Source organism: Prosopis cineraria, unplaced genomic scaffold (genome assembly GCF_029017545.1).
Source record: "Prosopis cineraria cultivar Desert tree isolate PC_DT_omini unplaced genomic scaffold, ASM2901754v1 PC15, whole genome shotgun sequence".
NCBI lineage: Eukaryota > Viridiplantae > Streptophyta > Magnoliopsida > Fabales > Fabaceae > Prosopis > Prosopis cineraria.
In genome coordinates this window covers 1,531,187-1,549,291 of record NW_026555346.1, presented here as the reverse complement: position 1 = coordinate 1,549,291, position 18,105 = coordinate 1,531,187, and the positions used below count along the sequence as shown (strand labels likewise).

General features: G+C 37.7%; 3 protein-coding genes across 6 annotated transcripts; 1 reads left to right on the top strand and 2 right to left on the bottom strand.

Moving 5' to 3' along the window:
• Positions 1 to 2,780: 2,780 nt before the first annotated feature.
• LOC129294468 (ribosome-binding factor PSRP1, chloroplastic-like) lies at positions 2,781 to 5,277 on the bottom strand. 3 transcript variants are annotated; one of them, XM_054932868.1, is made up of 6 exons: positions 4,645 to 5,277; positions 4,355 to 4,501; positions 3,927 to 4,184; positions 3,711 to 3,819; positions 3,473 to 3,612; positions 2,781 to 3,381 (listed from the first exon to the last, which is right to left on the bottom strand). In XM_054932868.1, the coding sequence occupies exons 1-5, from the start codon at positions 5,260 to 5,262 to the stop codon at positions 3,482 to 3,484; spliced, it is 1,263 nt and encodes a 420-aa protein (XP_054788843.1). In that variant the 5' UTR covers positions 5,263 to 5,277; the 3' UTR covers positions 2,781 to 3,381; positions 3,473 to 3,481. The 3 variants fall into 3 exon arrangements, with proteins under 3 accessions (XP_054788843.1, XP_054788842.1, XP_054788844.1); XM_054932867.1 differs by having other exon boundaries at positions 2,781 to 3,612; XM_054932869.1 differs by lacking the exon at positions 4,355 to 4,501 and having other exon boundaries at positions 2,781 to 3,612.
• Positions 5,278 to 11,429: 6,152 nt separating this feature from the next.
• Positions 11,430 to 12,419, top strand: LOC129294730 (NDR1/HIN1-like protein 26). Its single transcript, XM_054933203.1, has one exon. It carries the CDS (start codon positions 11,619 to 11,621, stop codon positions 12,258 to 12,260), a length of 642 nt encoding a protein of 213 aa, XP_054789178.1. The 5' UTR covers positions 11,430 to 11,618; the 3' UTR covers positions 12,261 to 12,419.
• A 2,668-nt stretch (positions 12,420 to 15,087) lies between these two features.
• Positions 15,088 to 17,834, bottom strand: LOC129294220 (uncharacterized). Of its 2 annotated transcripts, none has more exons than XM_054932419.1 (2): positions 16,699 to 17,834; positions 15,088 to 15,583 (listed from the first exon to the last, which is right to left on the bottom strand). In XM_054932419.1, exon 1 carries the CDS (start codon positions 17,631 to 17,633, stop codon positions 16,731 to 16,733), a length of 903 nt encoding a protein of 300 aa, XP_054788394.1. In that variant the 5' UTR covers positions 17,634 to 17,834; the 3' UTR covers positions 15,088 to 15,583; positions 16,699 to 16,730. The 2 variants fall into 2 exon arrangements, with proteins under 2 accessions (XP_054788394.1, XP_054788393.1); XM_054932418.1 differs by lacking the exon at positions 15,088 to 15,583 and adding an exon at positions 16,362 to 16,607 and having other exon boundaries at positions 16,699 to 17,833.
• Between the last annotated feature and the right edge of the window lie 271 nt (positions 17,835 to 18,105).

Here is an 18,105-nt window from a genome sequence, read left to right as displayed (position 1 = left end):
CTGGTTTCGCGACTAAATAGCGCGTTCATCCTCGTTGATCCTAAAAACTCGAGTTGGTTTGTTACCAGCTGAGTGGATTGATGTCGCGTAACGCTTCGAGTGCCGAGCACTGCTAGTCCGTGATTGGTTCTCTTTTGTCGTGGGCCGGTTAATTTACATGCGCTGACCTTTGACTGAATGGAAAAAGCCATCACGTGGTTTCTGTGATTAATAATAATAATAATAATAATAATAATAATAATAATAATAAATTAATTAATAAATGTTACAAAATGATTTAAGGTAGCTAGCTGCGGCTGATGAAAGAAGCCGAAAGACAATTTCCGTGGGCGGGAGAGAATGGAGGGAATGAAGCTGAATTTTCCGGCGGCAATTAACGAGGGAGCATTATCTCACAACAGTGACAGCAGTTATCGATGACTCTTGTATCAGACACAGAGGCGCGTACATGACGATGATGCTAATTACTCATAAAGGGGTTTGCCTCTCTAAACACAACATCTCAATTCGCAATTAGCATTGCTGCTCCTAACTCAGTTTAATAATGGATAATAGCGTCATTCATTGCTTACATATCATCCCCTAAACTTCACCATCATACTCCAACTTCCGACAATTTTGAACCAAACATCCAACCTCAAATACTTACTCCCTAAATTTTGTGATATATATTTTTTTAAGTTACTGCACACACAATAAATATATAAAAGTACATTAGATTTTATTTTATTTATCTCTCATTTAATGTTTAATAACATATCTAAAAGTGCTGCTTTAAGAATAAAACTAAAAATTATTGTTAAATATTGTTTTAGAATTCTGAAAGAAAAACATTTCTTTACAAATATAATTAAAACTGACAAATACCACTGACCCAAAAAAACCAATTGCTTATTATTCATTCTGTTAAAAAATATAAAATATTTTTATAAGGGTGTATGTTAAAAAATATAAAATATTTTTGATGTTTCAATGTGTAACCATCGTGTTTTTCTTTTTAAAAGTATCTCTAATAGAAAAATTATTTTATATTTATTTAGAGTGAAAAATTTTATTAAATAAAAATAAATATAAAAAGATTATATTAATTTAAAGATAAAATTATTTTTTAATAGAGGCAGTAATATATTCTTTTCTTCTGATCCTATATATAAATTACTTTCGTGAAGTAATTGATAATTTTTTATGAGTCAATTTATATTAAAAAATGCATCATTAATTATTTTCTTTCAATTTTATCCTTTTATAATTTTTAATGAACAAGAAATTATAAAAGGGGTCCATTTCAAGAGGATGTAACGGATAAGGGTAAATTAAAAAAAATATTTCTAGGTAATACTAATAATTTAACTATTTGTCATTAATTTTGACGAAATAGATAAAAGTAAACTAGATGGAATATCGGCCGGTGCCAAATGCCAACTGTTCATTATTAGAAGTGGCGCAACCGCACAATGAGTGATCCAAGAGAGAGTCATTAAAAGACTTGGACACTGCAACAAATTATTCTATCACACTATTGTTTATTATTAAAGGGTAAAGAAGCATTTTTACTGTTGAAGTGATCTTCCAACAAATCTCAACACACAAAAGTATTGGCTAAAATGACTTTATTCTTAAAGTAATTACCGTTAAATTTCTTAGTTGTCAATATTAAATTTTCAACTAATATTTTTTAATGGTTAATGTTAAGAATTTAATGGTGTGAGAAAAAAATACTTTATTTTAACTATTTTAAGAGTAAAAAGTATTACGACCAATACTTTAATGTGTGCTGGACATTCCTAATATTTCAAATGTAAAAATGCACATTTATTTATTATTAGAATTAAAATAATGCTACCAAAAACCAATGACTTTAATGTTTCATGATATGACTCAAGTAAATCACATCTACCTCAAATGAAAAAGTTTTAAATTTTCAAACTTGAGGACCCTTGTGAATGTCGGCGTCAAGGTGCCTCCAGATTGAATTCATCAAAGAAAACCTGTTTTGGAAAAAGGAGAGTAAAAATGGCACAATTGCATCGTATTGTGTTTTTCGTGATCGCAAAGAACAGACAAAAGAAAAACCTTAAAAAGAAAAATTGAATAGAAAATCTCCTCAAATCCTTAGATAAGTCAATGCTACAGTTTGTTTGATAGAAATAGTGCTCATATAATAACAGCAAGAATGATAATGCATATCTGGTGCCCTGTTCATGGATCAAACACCATGGTCTAAGCAAGTATCGCCGGGGCAATGCAATGTGTTTTACATTCTTCCGTTGACTCCTTTTATCCCTCTGGCCCACTCCAGCTTTACAATGGCTGATTTAGATTTAGAAGATGACCCATACTACCAACGTTGCAGTGTTGCTCTGGTCCAATATCTAGGATAAAAGGCCCAAGAGATTGTGCAAGTTGTTCTTAGAAAGGTTTGCATGTTCAACTATTCACTCAAGTGTTTTTGTTGCGCTCTGATATACAATGCCATTTTGGTTATTATTACTGATGTTTTCCATAACAGAAATGTCAGCTCAATTTCATTCAACATTATTAACTAGCTGCTGCTAACATGGATAACAGTACCCATTACAACATTTTGGTGAAAATGCTTTCACGGTGAATTAGCACATCAAGCATATAGGCACAATTTTAATAACAATTTCTACAACTTGAACCACGGGATGTTGAATAAAAATTTGATGCTCGTTTCTCTTCTGCTTGCATATGGGGGAACAGAATACCCAGCAAGACGAGAAAAGTCTGCTAAGACACACAAGATGATCCAAGGCAAGTGCACTGGCAAGCTGCTAGTGGAGTTGTGTTTTATTTTACAAACAAAATAAAAGGGGCACATTCAGAGTTCTAGTTACTCTCTCGTGCAAACTGAGGGGCACATTCAGGAATAACAGAATCAAACAAAATAAAAGGGGCAGCAGCATTTTGTGCACTCTTAGCTATGAGATCTACGCAAATCAAGTGCTCCCTATATGCATGTTTAAGGGAAACTTCCATGGAGCCAGTCAGGAGGCACTTGATATCATGGACTATCTCCCAAAGAGGGTGGTCAGAATGACGATTGTGTAGTGTTTTACGATCCTTTTCTTTCGCTTTGATAATTCATAATACATTTGCTCAAACCCCAATTATCTTGGCATACCTGCCGGAAAACTATACTTTACGTGTTAATTAACTCATCAACTTTTATTATGTACTTTCTAATGTCTAACGAAGGGGAAGTGAACCCAATATTCTGCAGAATGCTTATAGCAGTGTCAAGTTCAATTCTCAACGTTACGGGATGAGAGATGGTGCCTCTATCATTTTGCAACACCAAGCTATTGAAGATCACACCATATATTTGGGAACTTGGTTTACCCTCGACAAAACTGAAACCTGAATCAAAGTTGGCTTTGCTCAGATCAGAGGCATAGCTGGTATCCGCAAATCATGTACAAGCTCTACAGTCGTTTCAAAAAGTTCTCACAAGTGCAATTCATTCTGAGAGGGAGGGTTCTCTGGCTGTTTCAACTACCATAGATTCCAGTTTCTCCGCCTTGCCGTCTGCTTTGGGGATGATGAGTCCATAACCTCCTTCTTTCCTTCTGTACACTATATTTATCTCCCCTGAAGCAGTTAGAACATCAAATTACTGATCATTGATACATGGGAACTTGCAAGCAATGAGGAGGGAAAATAAAATGAGCTTCACTGTAATTGCTCACCAGTGTCTTCATTTCGGAAGCCATAGAAGTCATGATCAACATTTTCCAGCTGCTCAATTGCTTCGCTCACAGTCAACGGCGGCATGTCAAAGTATTTTGTACGGACAACCTGCAAAAACCGTCCACGTTAAACAGTCGTCACTTATCTACCAAGGGGGGGGGGGAATCCAGATTATGAATGCATGGAAGTATTCCCTCTTCGCAGCCAGAACCAACCTCATCAATGAATTCTTCCTCCTGTCGGGGAGGCGTGTCTGTCTCTGCCTCTGTGTCATCGAGGGGCAAAGGAGTTACAGGCTCCCTGACTTTCAACCTGTTGAAGCCCTTCATGTGGCGACCATGATCTGACTCCTTTTCTTTTATCTTCCTCAGCTTTCTCTGAATGATTGAGGATACCAAATCTATACTCCCGTACATAGTCTCTGCTTCTTCCTCTGCCCGCACCACTCCATGCCGCTTCGTGAACAAAGTTACCTAATCAGGTGCAAAACCCTAATTTTGAATGATATATGAGGAAACAATTTCGAACCAATAAGATTGCATTTCTCAATTGCTTAGTTCTTGGATATTATCCCAGCACAATTGATAAATTGCAAGCTAAAATCTCTAATATCCGAGATTAGAGTGCCAGGAGCAAGTATAACCTCACATCTTGTGGTGAGGGGTCCTTTCCCAAATTCTCCTCCTCCTCGGATGGATAACCTTACATCCACCTCCCTCACCAAGTGACAATGGTTCTGAACCGCCTTCCCGACTTTCTCCTCCACGTGCTGCTTTACCGAATCCGCCAACTGTACACAATCCCACATTACTTTCCCCCAAGAACTATAACAGATCTATTTGTTCCCAAATGTCAAAACATCCAATGCCATATGTTTGATGAGTCTGGAAAATTCGAAGAAAAGGGATCGTAAAGAAGAGGGGACATATATACCTCAACATTTTTTGCCTGCGTGATCAATTTCACGGAAGAGAGGGGTCCATCCCAGGACATACGAACAAGGAGCCGACCTGCATGGTTTCTTCTGGTTCTGGGCGCAACAGCAGTGCATCTGAGTATCTGAGATGGACTGAAGAAAGCTAAGGACTTGCTGGATTGCCTCAGAAAATGAGTAGATGAAGAGGGAAGACAGAGAGTGGAGGAAGAAGCAGGAGTAGAAGAGGAGGGCGAGGGTGGCGGGAGATAAGAGGCGTGAAAGGCGAAAGAGAGCGAACTCGCCATTGAGGTAAACGTGAAGGAAGAAGAGAACGGCGAGAGGCAGAGGATAACGAAAGAAAGCGAGGGCGAGATTGTTTTGGATGATGAAGATGCGTCCAGTGGGACAGTGCCAGAGTGACGTGGCCATGCTTCCTCAGACTTCATCCAACACAAAACTCTGTGTGGTCCTTTTTTAACATTTTCACTTGTGACATCGGTTCCTTCGTGAACCTTTTCGGGTCCTGGTGCGCCGCATAGATATACAGTGCCAGATATTTCCAAAATATCTGCATGATAGGCAGATATCAAGCACTGCATCACCATCTCCTGCGTGCCTGCTCCCAGCTGTCCCATTTATTATATTTCACCAGAAAAGTAAAAATGATTTCATCCTGCACGTTTCTACCCCTTTGAATCATTGCAGATATTTGATAAAGGGAGGGGTAAATGAGAGCAATAGCCATCAAGTAATTCATATTTTTGTTTGGAGCAGAGGAAGGAAATCATACTTAAGACCTCCATTCCCATTTTAGATGTTTTAATTCCAGAATCTGTGACGTTCTTGCCAACCAAATTTGTTGCTTTCCCCGAGCAAGGAAAATAACTAAATAAATCGTAGGTGAACCAGATAAAATGCCTCTTCCTTGCACGCACAGGCACGTGCTTTTGATGGTTCCTTTTACCTGGCGCTCAGCTACATATTTTTTATGAGATTGATAACATGCTTGTATAGTTGTATTGTATTATTGAGCGCCTGTGGTAATTTTATCCAGTTCTCTCCTGTCTCGTGCAAATTAAAAGTCAGCCTTAATTTCATCAAAACTGGAGGGGCAAGGAAAGAGTCAAAGTTTTGTTGGTGGAGTAAATCTTCATGCGATCCATCGCCTAACATCATCCTGAATCACAAGCGTGGGATTCTGGCTATAACAGAACTCTTGCAACATCCTACAGTCTTGTTTGTCGCTCACTTTACACTTGTCTGATTGTTCTTTTTTCTGCCGAATGATTGAAGCCTTTGAAAATATCCTGCCATTTATTTTTCGCAAATGCGATTCCACCTCAAAGATGACGCATTACTTAATACGCCGCGAGTATTTCAGTCCAGACACAAAAATCATGTAATCCGAATGAAAGTGTCTTGGTGGTCATGGAGGTAGCTTAAAATTCAGCAGATGGATAGCCGCAAGCCTGCCAATACAGTTTGAGAAGTCCCTGGGGAAATTGGCTTATGCTGTGAATGACGTGGAAGAAGATTCGTGTGTGACCAAATTGTGGCTGGCTTTTGGGTGGAAGAGCAAGAGGTTTTGCCATATGGCACCACTCGTCCCATGCATGTAGTTGGGATACGCACAGGATCCAAATCCGGAAAAGAGAGGGAATGGAATTAGGATGATTAAGGAAGAGGGCATTTCAAATCGTGATTCCTTAATATCAAAGTAATCGTCAGAAGAGATTAAGGCCTAATATTAAACTAAACCAACTACCCAACATGAACACAACAGGGATGGATTATCCTGGCGCATGCGGTTCTAAATTTAAGTAAGGAACTTGTTTTTATATCATTCCAATTTTATATTTATCTTCTTCGTGTAATGTTTTTCCTTACATTATTCTTATTAATTGCATAGTTTTCTTCAATTCTTTTTGTCTCCCGCATCCCATGCCCTTCTTAAGACTTAAGGGAAGGGTATTTTGAGAAATTAAAAGTGAAACAAACTTTTATATAACAATAACAATAATGACGATGACAAATAACTAATTTAACCAAATTTCTTAATTTTTATTAAACTAGTAAACTAAATCTGCATTCAATATTGTTGAGAGAAATATTATATATATATATATATATATATATCTCACTTGTAATCAGTTTTTTTCCCTTGAATTTTTCAACTTCGCTCTCTATCGTTGTGGTGGGGGAACAGGAGACACAATAGACACGAGCCAATGAAGAGCGTGGACGGAGAGTAATGAATAGTAGCACATCAATCACAGAGTCTTCTGGATGTATTTTAATTTCCTGCTCCCCAAACTAACAAGATCAAACCATGTTGTCATAAAAAAGAAGCGATAAATCAATTTGAAGTTGTGTAGAGTTAACTAAATGGGTTAGCGTAAACTAAAGTGGAAGGTAAGAGTAACACTTAACTGTGGATTTAAGCCAAGGTTAGGAGAATCCTAAATATCATTGATGATTTGGATTTAGGAACAAAATAACATGATCACAAACATCAAGAAATCCCCGCCCAGACAGGGAACGAATGGAACGATGAAGAGTGCACCTCTCCTTTTCTTGTCAATGAATCTTGCGTTCCTCGTGCTCAATGCTCAGCACGCAATGATGTCAGGGACATTATCGTCATTTTGATGCCGAGGCATAACGGCACAACATAAACTCCTAATTTGCCGACCTGCCCAATGGTTGAGCGAGTAGAGCAAGAGTCCCTTCGGAGGCGAGTGACAGCATGGAACTCGAAACACTTTGCAGATGGCGTTTGACAGCTCTCAAAACCACAAACGTGACATCCTAAAGTAACAAAGCCACGTGTCGAAAAGTTCTCCGCAAGATTGATTGGAAAAGTCGAAAAACATCCTGGGAGGTGGGATATTAATCTCATTAATGTGCTCCCTCCTCCAGCCTCCATTCCCATATGTAAAGTGTGTTCTTGGAGGTAAAAGACTGGAAGTACCTGTAATATCCATCGCGTTTTGTTAAGCTATGAAATTTTGATAGCAGTCTTGTGATTTAAATTAAGATTATATGACAACTTTTTCATAAAAATAAAGATGAGTGAGAATATAATTAAAATACTTGATAGTTTTTAGATAAATAAATTTAAGAAATTTTTTTTACTTAATCTACTAAAAATGCTCGAATGTTTCATGACAAAAACCAGCAGCATTGTCTAGTAAACACCAAAATTTATTGTTGATGAATACAATCCATCATATCTGTTTTTTTTTAATTTGTTAAAACTCAAATGCATTATTGTTAATTTTAAAAAAATTATTGTTAAAACCTGAATAGCTCGTTATTTATACATTCGTTCTATTAGACTTGTGCTTTCAATAATTAATAACAAGTATACATTCAAGTTTTAATAGCAACTTATTCAAAATGAATAACAATTCATTCGTGTTTTAACAAATTAAAAAAATTAACAGAATGAATTTAATTATACAAATGTATATTTTTTATAAATAAGTATTTATTTAAATTTTAACAATAATGCATTTGTGATTAACAATAATACATTCACATTTTTACAAATAAAATATATGAAAGTTTAAAACTTTTAATTAAACTGGCTTGAACATTAAACTTTTTAGGTGGTTAAGCACCAAGTAATTTTTATTTATTATTTTAAACTTTATACAATCTAGTGGCCAGCACCAGTGATAGTGAGAGTGACTTTTTATTATTATTTTAAATTTTAGGGACAATTAAATCAATTGACGTAAAAAATAATCTTCAGCTAAGGATTGAAGGATGAAATTTCAATTTTTTACTGTTCTTGATTAATATAAATTAGGTACGACGGACCTTGAGTGATGTTTTCCTTTTATTCAATGCCATTATTTCTTTTTCATGGTTGACAGTTTCTCAAGCAACCTTTAGGAAAGAGTGCATTCGCAAGTGTTTCAAAATGATCACTCTCCCACCACCACATATTTGCCAGAAGGAGGAAAAGAAAAGTGAAAAATGAAGGTAAAGTAAGGAATATTTGACTTTTCCGGGTTAGCTGCACACAGTATGCCGCAGCAAATCAGGATGTTTCCAACTTGGCGATGAGGATGATAAATTGTGCGTTTCTAATTTATAGAGTGAAGAGAAGCAAATATGCGAGCATTAAAAGCAACTCCTTCTCAAAGTCATCACGACATCCAGGGTCCGTTTCGAGTTGTATCAGAGGGTTCAAAGAAAGGGTTTTGAGATGAATTATAGGCAAAGGCAGATAATTATATTGGACAAATGCAAGAAGCCACCATTTCGGAAGTAATTATTTTCCCCGAAAACATGTATGCAGTGTGCACTTCCTAGCTGCCACTTTTTAAGCTTGTTTACATATTTAGTGATACAATTATCTATTTGCCTACCTTCTCATCAGTTTTACCAAATGATTGCACGTTGCAGAGATCCTTGTCCCAGTACCCAGTAATTCAACGAACCGACATATTCAATCCAAGCTTCAAAGATAAATTGTATTTCTTAGGAAAACAAAGCAAAATATCTGCTCTTTTTATTGATCATGAAGAAATTGGGAGTCCTCATGGTCCCAAAGTAAAGAAATAAGCACTAAAGAACTGGCAAGAAAGAAAGTTGAGAAACCACTAAGCAAATGGGGTCATCAACTCTCTCTTGATTGATACGCCCCGACAATAACTGGAAGGGGAAAAAAGGAAGCTTCGAAAGCGACACCATTAACTTTAAATTTCAGATGTCTCTGCATGCCTTTTAAACCCCTTAGCAGTTGGGTGCTCCCCATATTGCCAAATTACCATGCATTGATTCAACCACTAAGAAATAGTTCTCTCACTGTTTATTCATTTGCATGATGTAAATTACATGATCAGATAAACAATTGAATTGCTAATTGACTAATTATCTCATACGTCAAAAACTGAGGTGGGGCCCTCAAATAATAGTAAAAAAAAAAGAAAAACAATCACTCAAGTAAGTCCCTCAAAAATTAATCAGAAGTTCACAAGTCTCGATATTTATGAATGAAAACTTCACTGAGATTTTTTTTTTTTTTTCCTTTTGGCTAACACGCTAAGAGGTTAACAATTACAGTAGACACATGGAAGAAGGAGATCTAACTATAAGCCACTTGCGCATTGACAAAGGCTATATGGCAAAAGTTGCTCTATCTATTTCACGGCTCTTCAAGCCATTGTCACTTTTCCTTCTAATCTCCTGTTATAACTTGAAAGGAAGGAGGCCACAAACTTGGGAAAATGGAAGGCAAAACTAACCAATCAAAATCCAATCATGTATACAAGTTCAAGGCGTGCCTGATACACTCACGTCCAATATACATAGCTGCACACATTTATAATTAGATCCCCCCAAAAATATAATGTTCACATGTTTAATATTTTATTTTTTAAAAAAATTACAGTCATCTTTTAAATATTTAAATCCTATTGAAAATGTGGAGAAATGTTAAGGGGGCAAAACAAAATTGCATAAGCTCCAGTAAAAGATACGAAAAATATATTAAAATAACTACTAAAAATAAAAATTAATTATGTACATTTAAAAAACAACTTATTTTTTACATTGTTGAAATACTCAATTATATAACTATATAAAAAAATACATTTTCTTTCAAATTTAATTTGAAAAAAGAGCATTATGTGGGACCCACGTGTACCCCTTCTGCGATGACAGCTGGTAATCATCACCAGCGACACGCATATCATGCGGCTAATTGACTGCATCCTTGCCCAGTACAATCATTGTCCCTTCATTTCTCTAAAACTCTGGTGTGTCTGAATAAAGTAATTCTGACGAACAGAGCTCCCTCCATAGTTTAACAAATCGGAGGAGCAAAATTTGTTCATCTTCCAGTGCTACTAATAACAGCTCTACTGAGTCTCTATGCGAATTATTATCGTATATATAGAGCTGAAAAGTGAAACACTTCCATTGCGAAAGCTCTTAACCAAGCATCAAGCCGATCATGTCCCTTGTGAGAAGTGCACGGTTTTGATTCAATTTTCAAGTAAAATGCTGGCAGAAGTTTTTGTCTGCAATGGACTTTTGGGTTTCAGCAAAGGCATGCGCACTAAATCTCACCAAGGAGGGCATGCTGGATTGCGGACAGTTGTAGCCACAAATTTGGATTGTAGCATTTCACGGTGGTCTCATTCATTTCATTATGAAAAAAGTAAGAAAGTGACAAAAAGCGTTTTGCGGTACAAAAGCACTTACCCTGTATATTTACCCGTTAAGTTACTTTTTAGCACCCTGCACAGACTTCAGGTGTGAAATTTGGCTGTTGTTGGTCTCTGTACTTCGTACGTCAATGTAGCTATATATGGGCAAAAGGCTTAGCTTGTTCCACCGAAATCTTGCTCCGTCATTGCTTGCAACAAGCAACAAGCAGTTGCTTTAGAAAATGGTGTACAATGATGCAATGATCAACAATTTCCGATGGATCAGATCACGCAAAAACCAGTTTTAACAGTATCAAATAGGTTTTTCTATGGTCCACATTCCACACTCCACAACGCTAAATTTCCCACGACTTGTTCCTGCAAGAACCTGTTAAACCACTTCTGCTGCTATATTTCAGCAAAGTCTACAGTTCTTTTTTGCTTTGAGGATGAATTTCCAAGTCTTTGTTATCAAATGATTCAATAAAAATATTACCCCAAAAAAATCTAGTACACCTATATACGTGTAATGTGACTTGGAAGAGAGTTTGCCTTATATTCATAAGAATACATAAATGTACGATTCATACACGCGCGTTTTGCCGGTTTGGTAAATAGCAAGCTAATGCCCGAAAAAGCATGGCATAGGACAGACTAATTGACGTTTATGCTATATTTATAACCCATCCAACCCCTCTAGTCATTTCTATACATCAGTGGATCATTTAGAATTTTGTTCTGTGCTGCTGTTTCTCTTCTCTTCCTCCTTCCTCTCATCTTCTTCACAGTAATACCTCCCTTCAAACCGTCCTCTTTGCTTCTAGTCAATGTCTGAAATCACAATAAAATCTCCAAAACACTGTGCCCAGTACAAGCAATGCTTCAAGATTGAAAGAAACTACAAGAAGTTCTCCTTGGCTCTCTCTATATTCATCACCGCAATTCTTCTACTGTCGCTTGCGATATGGGTCATCCTCCGCCCTGCCAAGCCTCAATTCTCTATCCAACAAGTTGATATCTATCAGCTCAGTCTCTCAGGATCCCGCATAAACTCTTCCATTCAGGTCACACTGCTCTCAAAGAACCCAAACCAGAAAGTCGCCATTTACTACGACGACTTCCAAGTATACGCCACCTACAAGGGCCAGCAGATAACTTCATATACCTCTCTGCCACCGCTCTACCAGGACCACGAAGAGAGCAATCTCTTAACAGCCCCTCTGGTAGGAAATGAAGTCCCTGTGGCTCCCTCTCTTGGCTATGAAATGGGTCGTGATCAAACTGTTGGAAGACTGGTTCTGAATCTAAGAGTGAGTGGAAGGCTCCGGTGGAAAGTGGCGACGTGGGTCACTGGGCATTATGGGTTCGATGTTAAATGTATTTCAGTTATGGCGTTCGAACCCTCCATGCCTTCTGCTCCTCTCACTTCAAACCAGGGTGCTCAATGTTCTACCACTGTTTTAAACTGAGTTCCTTTAGTGTAATCAATCTGCTACTATCATTTGTGAGAGATCCTTCTCAAGTTCTATGATTTCTGCCTCAGATTGGTGTTATTTACTTTTGCAGCCAAGAGATTTGCGAATAAATTATGTATATGCGTGTGAATGATAGGAGTGGAAGTTATTTAACGAGTGGGGTAAAAGAGCATGCTTGTTAAATCATTATCTGTGGTTCCCCCCCCCCCCCTCTTGTTATTTCCTCCAGAGACATTCTTAAGAATGTTATGGAAGAGAAATAGGACAAGTTAATCATCAAAAACATATGAACGTAACATATTAGAGGTAAGTCTTAATTCTAATCAAGGAGATGCATAATCTGTCCGCTCATCATGTACAGTGACTAATCGCGGACATTCATGAGTATTAGGATGTTTGGAAGACAAGGATTTAACTGAAGAATATGCTGTCGGGATTAGGAGACAAGCATGCAAGAGCGAAAATCGTGGCTCTCTGACCAAGATTCTGCACGTTTCATGTCAATTTCTTTACCTTCAAAAGTATCGCAGACAATACCCAGGGATGCTCAAGCAAATAAGCACAATTCAACACTTCATTTTAGAGCGATCCATTTGTTTTCAAATGCAACACACCATGCCACTTGAACTAATATAACAACATGCTATTCTATAATAGTTTCTCAAGGGCTTTCGATTGACTAATCCAGGTTTAATTGATTGTAGAAGCGGTACCACCTGCAAAAGTAAACGCACTTAAAGTTTGTTACCTAATTTCAGATCAGATTGTTTCTCTTTTTCTCCTGTTAAAATCATATAAAATTATGATGTGGACAAAAATAACTCCACCACCATTGCTTTTTTTTAAGAGAAACCCTGCACCGCAAAATTTTAAAGTTGCATAGCTTTTGGAGATAGAAAAAGCTACAAAAACACTCCACTCTATATATTGGTCCCCACTGCTACGGGGAGTTGGGGACTGAGACGTACATGAAAATGGAATCTCGGTTGATTAGAACGACTAATAATGGTCTGACGGATTCAAGTGATCTTATCTGATTTTTGCTATCGCCAAACATAATTTTATGTGGTCCATTGGAAGCGGTGGCCCTGGATGCAGAGGAAGGGCATATCTAACACACGTCTTACTTACAATTTTTGTTAAAATATTAAAATCACCAACCTTCCTTTAGAAATCCTTTTAATCTGTCCATCTTCTGACAAGTAAAAGTATCCTACTGATAGTTGTTAATCCAAGCTTTTTCTTTATTTTAATAACACAAACGAACGTGAAAACTTAAAAAGCTGTTTCTTTTCTGCTAAAAAGAAGAAAAAATGCAGTTACACCAAAAACAACAAATTTGCCTTTGGCGAGACATGGCTAAAAGTCCAGCAAATTTGATTCATTCTGACAGACCTATCAAATGGAAACCATGTTGAGCACTTGGCTGGAAACAATCAACATTAGCTTTTAACAAGGCGATTGACTTTAGGAAAGGCGTAAACAGAAATTGTCATTAATTTAGCACGTAGCGACCTTCTATCTTCTCCAACTCCAGCACTAAGGATGTATGAATTGAATGAAGAATATTGCACGGAGACATGTCCGATTCGTGGTAGATGAGCAAAATCTGTGCCCAGAATGAAATCTCTATACTGTGTTTGCTCTCACTAGTTAGATCACTCAGCACACAAAATAGTGTACTAATTCCAATATCAAATGCGCTTCTCCCTACTGAGCCATGACTACGTGGACTCATGCAGAATATATCCAACGAAAAAACCTGGACAGAGGAGAGATGAGATGACCTCCCTCATCCGCAACATCCTTCTTCATTGTTCCCTCAAATGATAGAGCTTTGAAAATGAAGCCCATACTGGATGTTAGCGGACCAATTATCACAAAATTCACATGCACAACAGGCTTAACTACTCAATTCGAGTTCCAATGTCAAGCCTTTAGTTTTAAAAGTTTACTATTGAGCGTCTATCGTTTCAATTTCCCTTTAATCAAGTCCTTGTTACATCCTGGTTTGTCATTGTCAACACTTCATAACAAGCAAAACAAGACCAACCCAAAAAATAATAATAATAATTGGCGTGGCAATTAGCGAAGGGTTGACATGAGAGGCATTAAATATTTGGCATATTAAAGCGAACACACATGTATGTGTACGCAGTGGATGCATGTGCATGTGGAAGACAAATGCTTCATTTTGGCTCTCAATGTGAGTAGTCTCCTCTATTTTGTCAACCACACAAGCAGTTGACAAAATTTACGTTGTCAAGGAGATCTATCCACCACAACATAGTGTCACAACTTTGAAACTCACTTGTTTTTGAACCTTGTCCATTTTAACCTGATCAACTTCTTAATCTTTGTTAAGTCAACTAAATTTTCAGAATGTATGCAAAAAAAACTAAACAGCTTAGCAAACCAAAAAAAAAAAAAAAGAACTTGATAGCTTTAGTAATTTGTTTGTTTTGCTTCTTGTTTGCTTGTTTACAAATGAAGAGTGAGAGGGCATTTATAAACTTCCCCCTTATTCTAGAGTTTTCCTACCTCCTTAATGGATAGTGAAAATTAATCCAATCCTATGGTATATATTTATTTTATAGAAATATCTACAAAAAATATCTAGATATTACAAAGATATTTTTAAACTAATATTCAAAATATGTGTAAAATATTTTAGAATATTTTAAAATATCCTAAAAATTTCAAAGTTCCTACATAAGTTTCTAGAAACTTTTAAATTTTTTCAAATATTTTTAGATTATTCTAAATGTTTCTAGAACATTGTAGAACATAAAAGGTCATCTCAAATGTCTCCAAAAAACCTCGAAGGTTTTCCTTTTTCTGGACACAGGTTGTGACAGTAGACTCCCATTTTAACCCCATCCATACTCTCACCTTGAAGAACGTGACAGGTGGTGAAAGCCTAATCTGCAGCAATGTGTAGCTGCGGCTACAGCTTTGAGAGGGGAATCAATCAGCTATCTAGGTCAAACCCCATTAGATTCTTCTCTATCAGGATAATAAATTCATACTATGACCCTATCTCGCCACCTCACTGTTTGTTTGCAACCAAGCATGCAGCTTTCACAGAATTTAAAACTTCTCTAGCAATAGATGGGTGTGAAAAACCCACATTGTAAATGCATTAGTAATCCCTGTCCCTGTGATGGTACCCTTTATCCGCTTCGACTATCTGCAGAATCGCCGCTCCCATAAGGGAATAAGATTCCAATCAGTAAACTTGAGTTGCAGGCTATATTAGTTATATATCTTGGACAGCTCTGAACTACCACACCACTGTACCATGAACTCTGCCTTCCCTGTTCCCATATGACACAAAAGTGTTGCAGGATTCGTATAATCAGTTTTCTTGTATAAATCCACTCTTCATACGAAGTACTCAAACATAATAATCACTAATCCCATACTTTAACTTCCCTTTAATCAAAGTTCCACTTGATCACAGAGCATGACAAGATAATATTATAATAAAACACATCAGAGTGTTCTCTACCCAGCCCACATGAAGACAGAAGCACAAGAAAATAGCCTCAAGCAGTATCGGGCTAACAGCATCCAATTAAGCCAAGTTCTGAGATACAAGAAATTACTTGGCTTTCTCCACTGCCATCCAAAACTACCATTAACAAATTAGATCTCTGACTCTACTTAATGCGCACTACCAACACATTCAACAAAGTAAAGCCCATACAGAGCTTTCAAACTAAAAATCAAAACTTAGCCTATGACTAAGTCAACCATATCACGCATCTAGAAATAAAGTCCCTGACGAGATCGTTGTCCGGGGGCCAAAAAAAAGTCCCTGGTGAATTCAGTGATAGAATCTAAAGTATGTCTTCAAGATTTTGGAAATGGATCTAACAAGTAATCACCCATTGATATACCAAAAGACTCCTAACAGAGTATATATGATCAATAGCCCTTCAGAACATTTTAAAACATCATAGATCATCGATACACTCACTGTACTGATCTAAAATGCCAATTAAGTGAAACAAGTTTTGAGCCATAATTTACTTATGTCACCACGTATGTTTTTTGCAGACAAGTGATGGAACGCATTCAAGAAAAGAAACATTCAATGTAAGCTGCCTTGATTTTATTCAATATTCATATTTCAGAAGTTATCCACCATATGACCTCAACATCACAAGCATCAAGCATGACATGGCATGATAGTAATATACTGATATGGAAAGACATTATCCAGTTTTACAACCAGCTAATGCCGCATAATTACACAGGGAAGAGCAAAAATCCTATGCATGTTGAGTACTGAGTTGGCCGCATTGATATCATCTTGCAATTGTAGTTTAACTCCATCTAAAACAATAATTGAGAATGATAATTATGGTTGAACTTATATACCAAAACCTCACATCACTTTACAAGATGAAAATTATTCCTTCCATACCGTATAAAAAACTCAAGATGAAAATGTTAATTTCAGCTCATAACTTCATATGAAGATTCCTTCGAATCAGCTCTAACCCATGTCCAGTAATGTTTCTTCACAGAGACCGCCTTGTCCGCAACATTATTTTCGTCAAGATTTCCATACTCGTCAACCTCAAACGTGCAAAAATCACCCTCCGGCAAACCGTCGACCGTCGCATTCAAGGTATGCAAAACGTAGCAACCAGGCAAACCCGGATACGAATCCGAATTCCGTTCCTCCACCTTCATCTCATACGAATTTGGATCAATCCTCACAATTTCACAGACGTCCAAATCGGCATCAGACCCACAAACCATAGAGCCAAGCTCTTCTTTGATCGCCCTCATGGCAGCCGATTCCGGGTCCTCACTGGGCTTCATCTTCTCCGACAAGGGTCGGCCTCGTTTTCTGACGTTACCGTCCGATAACTCCTGGTGAGACTCAACCAAAATTTTCCCCTCTTTGCCGAGGACTCGAACGGTGACAACCTGAACCGTACGAACCGGAGGAGTGGAATCAGCGAGAGAGGTTTCACCTTCTGAGAGTTCGAGCCAGAGGTTGTGAACGTTCTTGGTGCCGGGCTTCACACCCCAGGAGGCGAAGGAGTCAGAAGGCAAACGGGTCTTGAGCCAGTCGGAGAGAGACTGCGGAGAGGCGAAGTTGTGGCGACGAGAGAGAAGATTAATCTTAGGGTTCGACGCGGAGTGGGACATGACGGGGATTTTAAGAAAGCGACGAGGGTTCAGGGGGAACGAGAGAAAAGGACATCTGGGGGTGAGGGTGGACTTAGCGGAGGACGTGAAGAGAAAGCAAACAGAGAGGGCTGTGAGGAAGAGATCCGGTAAGGTGGGAAGTTTGTGAGGATGGGGGAGAAGGTTGTCGTGGATGTTGGCTAGTGGCGGCGGCGACATGTCAGCAACGGTGGTTTCCAGAGTGAAAGTTGCGATTTTGTGGCAGCAAAAGTGGATTGTCAATGGTGAGGTCCATAGCGGGTGAGAGGCAAGGAAGAGGAAGGAAGAAGGCGGGAGAGAGGCTATCGATTTGTGGGTGGGAAAAAAGAACGAGAGGTGGAAATGGACTTTGCTTGGAATCAGATATTCCCGTTTTCATTCCCATCCCGGCTCCTCAAGATTTAAATTCCTTCATTCAATTCAATTTCAATTAAATTAACCCCAAGGCAACGTAACTAATTATTTAGAATATTAATTTTGCATTTAATGAACATATATTGTTCAACTCAGTATTTCAGGAGCGAATTTTGCTGTGTTATAACATTTTATGATTTTTTTCCGAATAGAATATAGGTAGAATTAGAATGGGTTGACTCCAGTGCGGTTTATCATTTTTGATGAAATCAATCTATATTGCTATATATTTATATGT

What these genes read in the sequence shown, in the direction of transcription:
- LOC129294730 (XM_054933203.1), top strand. Translation starts at nt 11,619, where the DNA reads ATGTCTGAAATCACAATAAAATCTCCAAAACACTGTGCCCAGTACAAG.
- LOC129294468 (XM_054932867.1), bottom strand. Translation starts at nt 5,262, where the DNA reads ATGGGACAGCTGGGAGCAGGCACGCAGGAGATGGTGATGCAGTGCTTG. An exon ending in CCCTCACCACAAGATGTGAG is followed by an intron (nt 4,185 to 4,354) that starts GTTATACTTGCT and finishes GCACCTGATTAG; the next exon opens with GTAACTTTGTTCACGAAGCG. An exon ending in AGGAAGAATTCATTGATGAG is followed by an intron (nt 3,820 to 3,926) that starts GTTGGTTCTGGC and finishes CGGTTTTTGCAG; the next exon opens with GTTGTCCGTACAAAATACTT.
- LOC129294220 (XM_054932419.1), bottom strand. Translation starts at nt 17,633, where the DNA reads ATGTCGCCGCCGCCACTAGCCAACATCCACGACAACCTTCTCCCCCAT.